The sequence below is a fragment of the Colobus angolensis genome, unplaced genomic scaffold, assembly GCF_000951035.1.
Source record: "Colobus angolensis palliatus isolate OR3802 unplaced genomic scaffold, Cang.pa_1.0 Scaffold51, whole genome shotgun sequence".
Taxonomy (NCBI): domain Eukaryota; kingdom Metazoa; phylum Chordata; class Mammalia; order Primates; family Cercopithecidae; genus Colobus; species Colobus angolensis.
In genome coordinates, this window is record NW_012118599.1 from 14459218 (window position 1) to 14469863 (window position 10646).

Sequence of the window (10646 nt, forward strand, 5' to 3'; positions counted from 1 at the left end):
CCCCCAAACTGATACATTAAGGTTATTTTTTTTTTTTAACTAAAAGAATCTCCAAATGAGTTCTCTATTACTTCAAATTAGAAGGGAAACATGTACAACCCCAAACCAAAAAAACTTATTTAAGTTTGAACTCTGACTTCATCAAAAACTAAATAAAAGCTTTATGTTTAAGTTTTGTTTAATGTTGTTATGCTGTTTATTGAAAAATCATTTTAAGAGAAGACTGCTAAAAGGCAGATTTTTTTTTTTTTTTCTGAGATAGGGTCTCACTCCCATCGCCCAAGTTGGAATGCAGTGGTGCAATCATAGCTCACTGCAGCCTTGACCTCCTGGGCTCAAGTGATCCTCCTATCTCAGCCTCCCGAGTAGCTGGGACGAGAGGTGCATGACACCATGCCTGGCTAATTTTTGTATTTTTAGTAGACGTGGGATTTCACCATGTTGGCCAGGCTGATCTTGAACTCTTGAGCTCAAGCGATCTGCCTGCCTCAGTCTCCCAAAGTGCTGGGATTACATACCCCGCCAAAAAGGCAAAATTTAATTACTTAGGAATGATTAGAAAAGCTTCATGAATCTCTATGAAAAAGCATGTTAAATAATACCAATTCTGAAATGTGCATAAAATGGATTAACTGATTATAATACAGGCTGAAAATCTGTTTTGAAAAACTATACCCATATATGTATAGGTATGTATTATATAGATCTTATATACGTATGCACAAAATGCTAGGGGAAACTCCAAAATGTTAGGTTGAGGGTATTATAAGTAATTTCCACTTTCTTCTTTATATATTTTCCAAATTCCCTATAATAAAAGTGTATCATTTTTCAAGCTGCAAAAGCAATAAAAAGTTGTTTAGGAAAAAATAATTCAAGCCAGACACAGTGGTACATGCCTGTAATCTCATCTACTCAAGAGGCTGAGGTGGGAGGATTGCTTAAGTCCAGCAGTTTGAGGTCACAATGCTCTATAATGGCATTGTGAACTAACTCTAGCCTGGGCAACATGGTGAAACCCTATCTCTTAAGAAAAACAATGCAACCCTTCCCTGCTACATTTTTAATTTTCCCAATTACCTTGGACTGTTCTGCCCTTGAAAAGTGATAGAAATACAAGTTGAACTCTTTGGCACATTCTGGTTTCAGTTCATACATGCCTCGTCCTGTTAATCCAGGTTTCCTATGAAAGAAAGGACCTTAGATTATTATTACCAAAGCCATACACTAATTTATGAGATAGTCTTGGATATTAGAACAACAAAGCAGAACTCTCATATACTGCTGGTGGGTGTTAAGCTACAACTATTTTCAGTGGGTTGATTTGGCAATCTAAATCCAAGTTCTTACATGCATCGGTTTTATTTAGCACATTCACTTGGAATTTATCCTAACTAGACAAGAGAACCTAATGGACACTGCAGTGGCAACAATTAAAAAGTCTAACAATGGGAAATAAGTAACAAATTACAACATCTCCAAACAACTGAACATCATTAACAGTGATGATAATTTCTCTATTTTCACATGTAAAGACCTCTGTGTTAAGTTTTATTAAGCGGAAAAAAGCAGGTACACCATTGGGGTTTAGAGAACTTTCCTAAGCAAGTTATAAAACCCAGAAGTCAGATATGAGACAGAGTTTTAAAAACAGAAATGACACAAAGTTAAAAAACAAGGGACAGACTGGAAGAAAGTACTGTGATATATTAAACAAGAATTGATATTTCTAATACACTATAAAAATACTTTTGGAACAAGAAGATAGGGACAAACAACCATAAAGAAAAATGCATTCAAGTATGAAAAAACAAATGGCCAATAAACACATGAAAAGATGCTCAACTTCCCTGTTATTAGAGTAATGCAAATTAAAATAAGGTACTAAAAGACTGCTCATATTAAAGTGTTGATAAAGTTGCAGGGCACTCTTCATGTATACACTGCTAGTCAGAGTGTAAATTGAAGACTTTTCTTGGGAAGGCAATTAGGAGGTATGTATCAAAATGTAATACAAGCTTTCATCCTGATCTAGCTAATCATCAGACACTTTCACAGTCAAAGATACACTTGTTAATGCTGTATGTACAAGGATGTTCAATATTTGTTTATAAGAGAAAATCTGGAAGTTATGTATTACACTTACAGGGAAGAGGTTAGATACATTACAGTACATGACTACAGGGACGCGAAAAAGGGCCTGGCGCCATAGCTCAGGTCAGTAATCTCAGCACTTTGGGAGGTTGAGGCGGGCTCGATCATCTGAAGTCAGGAGTTTGAGACCAGCCTGGTCAACATGGCGAAACCCCATGTCTACTAAAAATACAAAAATTAGCCAGGTGCGGTGGTGGGGTGCCTGTAATCCCAGCTACTTGGGAGGCTGAGGCAGAAGAACTGCCTGGACCCAGGAAGCAGAGGTTGCAGTGGGCCAAGATCATGCCACTGCACTTGAGTCTCACTTTGTTGCCCAGGCTGAAGTGAAAAAGGATGAAGTATGCCTATATGTACTGACAAAGTGTATTATGTAAAAACTAAAAAAACCCAATAAAAACAACAAAACCCCTGCAGAGACACAAATACATGGAAACATTCCATTATTTAATTTTTAAAAAGGTTATAGAATAGTAAATATAAAATGAACTCATTTTTTGTTATAAGTATGTGTTCCAAGTATACAAAAGAAATTTAGAAAGATATACATCCAAACATAATAGAAATCATCTGAGTGGCTGGATTATAGGTAATATTTTTTCTTTGTGTTTTTCCATATTTTTTCTAAAAGCAAGTATTGTCTTTATAACCAACAAAAAATAAAAACACTATCTTCAAAAATTTATAGTGGGTTAAAAAAATGAATACATTGTCATTGGGGTAGGAAGTAAAGAAAAAAGAGGCTTAAGAAACTGCCTCAATATCTTTAAGGGTATAAACCAATTTATTGACTGGGGAAGACGGTGGACACTGGAGAAAGCGGCATTGAGAGGCTATCCCACACTTCAGGTGGCACATTCAAATAAAAACAAAGAAAGCAGTTTTAAGAAATTACAATGCATTTACTTAGATCACTGCTGAGGTTAATTTTTACTATTTGAAACCATCAGCTACGAACACCTATTCTGAATATGATGAAAACCCTCACAATGTCACTTTACGTTGCTGAGTACAGGGTGAGATCAGAAAAGTGAAATGTCAGTGAGAGATCTAATTCAGAGCTATAATTTGAAAATGTCTGTCACTCTCTGAAAGCTGCAACTTCATTCTCAGTTGCATCAAAGAAAACACGCTAAGAAAAATGAATGTACTGGAAAAGTAAAAAAGAATGTGAAATAATAGGAAGTAAACTCACTTGAAATGGGCAACTGCTTCAATTACACTCTCCATGCCAGTCTCCTTGTTCTCCTAAAGGTACAGGACACAAGTGTGTTTCATGTTAATAATAACTACTAGCACTCTGAGCATTGCGTTTTATCTCATTGACCCTCATAACAACCTAAGGTAGATACACCTTATCTCCATTTTCACAGATGAGGATTCCACAGCAAACACAATGATTTATACAAAACTAGACACACTTACTTGGTAAGCTGATGTTCATTCAAATTGATATATTATTTTTAAATACATAAAACAGATAAAACTTTATGATTTTTAAAAAGTCACTACCATATGGAATCAAGGTAAGAGCTTTCTAAAATAATTAAATGAAAACACAAACTATATAAAACATTTTTAAAAATTTATGTAAAATACTTCTGGTATTTTATAAAACAGTTGCACTAATTTCTTGTCTATTTTCAGTACAATAGCACTTCCCAAATCATATCTCATTCACGACAAGCTATTAATAGGAGTTCTGTGAATAAATAATTCTTTAAAATGTTTGGGAAATACAGTTACAATCACTTTATTTTTTATTTTTTTGAGATGGAGTCTTGCATTGTTACCCAGGCTGGAGTGCAATGGTGTGATCTTGGCTCACTGCAACCTCCGCCTTCCAGGTTCAAGCAATTCTCCTGCCTCAGCCTACCAAGTAGCCGGGATTGCAGGCGCCTGCCACCACACCTGGCTAATTTTTTTATTTTTGTTTTTTTAAGTAGAGATGGGGTTTCACTATGTTGGCCAGGCTGGTCTCGAACTCCTGACTTTGTGATCTGCCCACCTTGGTCTCCCAAAGTGTTGGGATTACAGGTGTGAGCCACTGTGCCCAGCCGACAATCGCCTTATATAAGGCTTAAACCACTTTAAAAATGCTTTTTTGAAATTTTATTGTTCCTTAAAGTTTAGGCTAAATTATAACTGTTTCCTAATTGAACAACTTGGGATTCACTTCCTGCATTAAAGCGGTACAAGTAATTTTTATCTTGACTAGCTATTTAGTGACATTAAGAAATTATTCATCATTCAGCCAGGCGTGGTGGCATGCGCCTGTAATCCTAGCTGCCTGGGAGACTGAGGCATGAGAATCGCTTGAAGTCGGGAGGCAGGGGTTGTAGTAAGCCAAGATCATGCCATTGCACTCCAGCCTGGGCGACACAGCCAGACTCTGTCTCTCTCTCTCTATATATATTTATTTAGAGAGAGAGATACATAAATTATTGTTTTTAAAAGTGTGATAATATAAAGACAGGGTTTTTTTAAGAGTCCTCATTTTCTAGATCAGAGTTTTTCAACCTCAGCATGACTGACATTCAGATCAGGTATGTTGTGGGGGGTTGTCCTGGGTATTGTAGGATGTTTAGCAGTATCCCTGGTCTCTACCCACTAGATACCAGTAGCACCCCACACCCCATCCTGAGTAGTGACATTCAGAGATGTCCCCTGGGGGGCAAAACTGTCCTCAGTTGAGGAATCACTGTTTTAGATACATATAGTCCTATTTATAGATGAAATGGTAAATCCAATATTCTCTAGGAAATAATACAGTGGGGCACAGAGGTTAGTGGTTGGGGTATAGATGAAACCAGACTGGCCTCTGTTGAAGCTGGTGATGGGTTTGTTAAACTACGTTTTTTAATATCTATAGATGTTTGAAATATTTATAATACAAAGTTTAAAAGTATTACTGTGCAACAAATATAAGATAGGTTGAAATCTCAGAAAAATAAATGTTAAGGTTGAAAGTTTTGATCTATGTTTCAAATTAGGGCAAACATTTTGAAAAGCCTCAATGAAAATAAAGTCCCTTCTCAATTATAAGGGTTGAGTTTCTGAAAAGCCCCATGGCTGAAATATAGGTTGCTGGGGAACTTATCACCCCTGGAAGGAAAAACAGTTACAATTTAACCTATGAATGTCTTTGTCACTATTATTTTACATTCACTAAAATGAAACAAGGGCTCATCATTAAGAAGACTCTCTGGAGGCCAAAAAGGAAAAAGCTTAGGAAAACATTATTTATTCTACTCAACATAGGTGAGTAGGTACTTCTGACTCCCTTCCTCAATACACTAGGTTATAAAGCATTATCCATACCCATAGCAACTTTTGTACTAAAGACTCTATAATGATCTCTTTCTATGGGGTACAAACATTAGTTCTGAGGTTTGGGCTTACTTTTTGTTTAGTGCCCTTATCTTCTTCAAGGCTTTATTGGAAAAGAAAAGATTCTATTACTATTCTTTTTTTTTTTTTCTGAGTCAGAGTCTCGCTCTGTCACCCAGGCTGGAGTGCAGTGGCGCCATCTTGGCTCACTGCAAGCTCCGCCTCCCAGGTTCATGCCATTCTCCTGCCTCAAACTCCTGAGTAGCTGGGACTACAGGCGCCTGCCACCATGCCTGGCTAATTTTTTTGTACTTTTAGTAGAGATGGGGTTTCATCGTGTTAGCCAGGATGGTCCCTATCTCCTGACCTCGTGATCCACCCATCTTGGCCTCCCAACCGCGCCCGGCCTACTATTCTGTTTTCTACTCCTATGCTCTTCTAATTATTTATAATAAGAGTGACTGTAATTATACACATCCCATGATAGTAGATTTTACAATTATGAGAAAGGTATATAGAAGTAAATCTATAGCTTCTAGACTGATAGGGAAAAGTTTCTACAGTTTTCTTTTTAGAAATGTAGGTACTTACATCTTCAGGTAAAGACTTTACCAATTCACTATGAGCCATAGGCTTGATACTCAACTGATGGATAATCTCTCGCTTGATTTCATCTGTAGCATTTACCTGTCCAACTCCAGGACTAAATCTCTCTCCTGTCAAAAATGAAAAAGTATATATACATACATTTAACATAATCACAATACTTTTGTGATATATACTTACAATTCATGCAGCATGTTATATTTCTCTAAGTCTGTCTGAGCAATGGGAAATTAAGGACTGTTCTGGCAATAAGCCAGGGAGAGAGTAGCTCCCGACCATGCTTCTGTGTCTCAGACCCAACACATGAGGCAGTGGAGAGAGCTCTTGTTGCCGAAGAATGGGATCAGAAATGTGGGAAGGGATTAAATGTGGTCAAGGAAACTGCATTTACCCCATTCTCCTTGTGGCAGCAAGGAGGAGAGCCTTCCTTTCCCCTTCTATCTAGTGGCAAACAAAATATCAACTTTGGAGACCTTCTTCATTGGTATAATTTCCTGACAGTAGCCAGGATTCTCTGCTCTGTGGACTACGGCGGGTCTAAAACAGTAGTAAAGGACTGAAAATATAGGTAATAAGGAAAGAAATCCACATCTATTAGCCATAGGTCTCCTTTAGCTTGGAATTATTGTATCTGAAGTCAAGAAGATACTTTTGTACCATAAACCCATGGAGAGAAACATAGTTAAGATATAAATCAAGAGTAAATAGATTTTAAATATCCTATTCCTTGCTTGCTAAATTCTCCTGTTCCCCAATCCCCCCGCCACCACCTTGCAACATACAGTCTTCCAGTTTATCCTGCTTCAGTAGTTGTATTTTCTCCTTCTTCCAAAGCACTGTTACTCTCAATATTACAGTAACCAGAGGAGAGAAAAAGAGAAATATTCCAATTCTCTTCCCCTAAGACTGAGTATCCTCTCAAAACAAGGGAAACACAGGCCAGAAATTCCAAACTATTTGCTACTATAAACGACAGTGTAATTTATTAAATGCCTCAATTTAAACTTACCAACAAGCATTATAATGAGGTATAGCATTTCTTCTATTAGAGTATTATTCTGCTGAACAACATCCTATAACGAGTGAGGGAAGATAAAGTTCAGAGATAAGAATAGGCATACTGTATAATCTCAAAGGATTAACACATCCAAAAAGGAGGAAAGATGCTTCTGTAGCAATGTGTTGTAGTTTCATAAAACACGTTCTTACCTTATGGGTAATCTCAGAACTAAATCTTTTTCCATAGTCTGGTGTACTGAAAATCTGATAAAGTTCAAAGCGGCTGAGCATGATCATCAGGAAATGATTTGGATCCATCATGGAGACACCTGTCTTTTTTTTTTTTTTTTTTTAACGTTTGAGATAAAGGAAAAGAGGAAGGTCAAAGGGGCCACTATTGAAACAATTAGAGATAGTTTGGCTTGCACAAGAGAAAGCAGTTTACCAATCCTAAAAGGTTCACCAATCCCAATAAAAGATGAAAACTCATTTAACCTCAATCCCTACTTGTGGTAGCAGACAAGTGTGGAAAGGAATCTAAATTGGTAAAACAAAATACAAACACACAAGCCCCAAACCTAAGCCCATCCAGCACAGTAATACGGCTATGAGTTCTCTTTCCTTCTAATGCTTTGAAATAATTGTATTCCTATGAATTCAGTGCAAAAATTTTATTTTGGCATTCACTGATCACTGTTTGAACTTGGAAATATGGCAGATTAATTAACCTTCTAGTATTTTAAAAATATCGATCATAATAAATTATTATCAAGATCTCCTAACCTATTTTTTTCTGGTAAGCATTATACTAACTGAAGTGACAGCTTTTAAATATTAGTTTCAATTCTCTTTTAATTCCATTTGTATAAATTATAAATCAACCTAGATTTTGTTCTGAACTAATACTTTTTTGAAATACACTTTTTTTTACTTTATTTATGAAGTCTCACTCTGTCGCCCAGATTGGAGTCCAGCAGAGTGATCTCAGCTCATTGCAACCTCCGCCTCCCAGGTTTAAGTGATTCTCCTGCCTTGGCCTCCCAAGTAGCTGGGACTACAGGTGCATGACACCGCACCAGGCTAATTTTTGTAATTTTAGTAGAGACAGGGTTTCGCCATGTTGGCTAGGCTGGACTCAAACTCCTGACCTCAGGTGATCCACCCGCCTCAGCCTCCCAAAACGCTGGGATTACGGGTGTGAGCCTCCGCACCCGGCCAGCTTTATTTTTCTATAATGACTAAATCCATTCAGCAGTAACAGAGAACAACTACCATGTGACAAGCACTATGCAAGGCCAAAGGGACAAAAAAAGAAACAAGATATAACTGCCATGGTTTGGTGGGGTGGGGGTAGGATGCTGAAGAGTAAACAGTAATCACAATCCAGGTTGTGAGTGCTATGGCAGGGTTAAATACCATGCTAGGGTCCTCACAAAAGGGACATGTAGCCAAGTTTTAGTGTGTCAGGGAAGGCATCCTGGAGGAAGTAATGCTAAAGTAAACACAAAGACAAGCAGGAAAATAAGTTAGCTAGGTAAATGGAAAAGGAAGGGGTGGGTAACTTAGGGAGGAAAAGAAATATGCAGAGTTTAAGATGTATGAGAATATGGCAAATTCAGGGAACTTCAATGTACTTTAAGTATCGCAGTCCTTGAAAATTAGTTTAAGGGGTTTAAACTAAGAGGTTTAACATTAGTTAAAGAACCAGAGGACAAGGAAGAAAGGATGGCTTTCAGGTAAATGACTTTAGCAACTAGGTAGACTGTGGAACAATTCACCAAGGTAGGGAACTGAAGACAGGAAGAAGGTATGGAGGAAATATGAGGAGTTATTTTGAATACATTTAATCTGAAGTGTGTCTAGGAAATACAGATGGAAATGATCTAACGGCTGTTAGCCATGTGAGTTTGGAGGTTAGGAGATAGGGCTAGGCTGGAGTTATAGATTTGGGAGTGATCAACAAGTGACTCAATTCTATGGAAATAACAAGCAGCAAAGATTCCCCACAACCTTTAAGTTCAGTGCTTTTAATTCATTACCTGAAGCATTACTATATCCTTGTCAAACATCTCGCGTCTGCATTTCACATTATGGTAGTAATAAATCTAAAAAAATAAGTAATTATATTGAGTAAATAGTTTTTATTGGTTCAGGCTCTCTCTCTCCCAATCCTTTCCCAAAAGCACAAGTTTGTACAAGAATGTGTGCATGTGTGTGATGTGGTTTTCCTAACAACTATCTTAGTATAGATTAATTAATTACAGATTTTCACATTACAGTGGTCATGATATGGTTCACATTTTGCAGCTAACTTGCTGGGTCTCCGAATAAAGTAAAAGGTTGTGGTCTCAGGAAGGTTAGGAGCTACCAAAAACAGGAGAAAAAAAAATCTGTTTACAGCTATACCACCCCAAAAGTGCCAGATCTTGTCTGATCTTGAAAAAAAAAAAAATTCATTCCAAGCCTATGTGAGGTGTATAAAAAGTCAAACCTCAACTTTACAGCTATATTAAAAGGACTTTATCTTTTAATTCAATTTAATTTAAATAGATAAAATCTGGATTTTTGTTTTTTAATATCCAACTTTGTTCTAAAAAATTATTTCAAGTAAAAATCATGACCACTGTTGTTCATTTCTACTTTTTATATTATTTCTTGACAAACTATGAATAAAAGTTTTAAGAAACTTTTGTTTTATCATTAATCTTTTCAAACAATTTTAATATAGATCCTCAGCTTTCACTAAGTCCACTGAAAATTACAACCTTCACAGAAGCCAAGAATGGAATGAAAACTCTTCATAGAATTAGAACACTTACCTGGTTTACTAGAGAGAACCCATTTCTTCTCCACATTCCAGCATGTACTTGGGCACATAAAACGAGACATCTAAGAGGGTGTTCTATCAACATGGGTGGGCTAAGCTCACTCTATATATACAAAAAATAAACAGAAAACAAAAAAACCACACACATAAAATCAGTTCTAGAAAGAAGTTTGGTCGACAGGGATTAACGCTTTTATAAAACACAATATAAATTATTATTATCATTTTGAGACAGAGTCTTACTGTCACCCAGGGGGTAGTGCAGTGGTGCGATCTCGGTCTCCCAGGTTCAAGAGATTCTCCCGCCTCAGGCTCCCAAGTAGCTGGGATTACAGGCATGAGCCAACATGCCTGGCCAATTTTTGTATTTTTAGTAGAGATGGGGACTTGCCATGTTGGCTAGGTTGGTCTTAAACTCCTGACCTCAGGTGATCCATCCACATCAGCCTCCCAAAGTGCTGCGATTACAGGTGTGGACCACTGTGCCCGGCCTTATTTATTTTAATTAAGATATGTTTGTGTGATGGTCAGTTTTATGTATCAACTTAGCAAGGCTATGGTATACCATTTATGGTCAACACCAACCTAATGTTGCTATGAAGGTATTTTTTACACATGATTAATATTTAAATCATAGACTGGCTGGGCATGGTGGCTCATGCCTGTAATCCCAGCACTTTGGGAGGCTGAGGCAGGTGGATCACCTGAGATCAGGAGTTCGAGACCAGCCTGG

The 10646-nt window shown here is 37.3% G+C and overlaps 1 protein-coding gene across 1 annotated transcript in view; it reads right to left on the bottom strand.

The window, feature by feature from the left end:
- The window catches only part of UBR2 (ubiquitin protein ligase E3 component n-recognin 2), a 135872-nt gene that overhangs the window by 38917 nt on the left and 86309 nt on the right, over positions 1 to 10646 (bottom strand). The window contains exons 17-23 of the mRNA XM_011960442.1: positions 9906 to 10016; positions 9126 to 9191; positions 7297 to 7419; positions 7097 to 7160; positions 6073 to 6197; positions 3347 to 3399; positions 1047 to 1183 (exon numbers count right to left, since the gene is read on the bottom strand). Of these exons, the coding sequence (XP_011815832.1) occupies positions 1047 to 1183; positions 3347 to 3399; positions 6073 to 6197; positions 7097 to 7160; positions 7297 to 7419; positions 9126 to 9191; positions 9906 to 10016 (679 nt within the window). The remainder of the gene's footprint in view (positions 1 to 1046; positions 1184 to 3346; positions 3400 to 6072; positions 6198 to 7096; positions 7161 to 7296; positions 7420 to 9125; positions 9192 to 9905; positions 10017 to 10646) is intronic.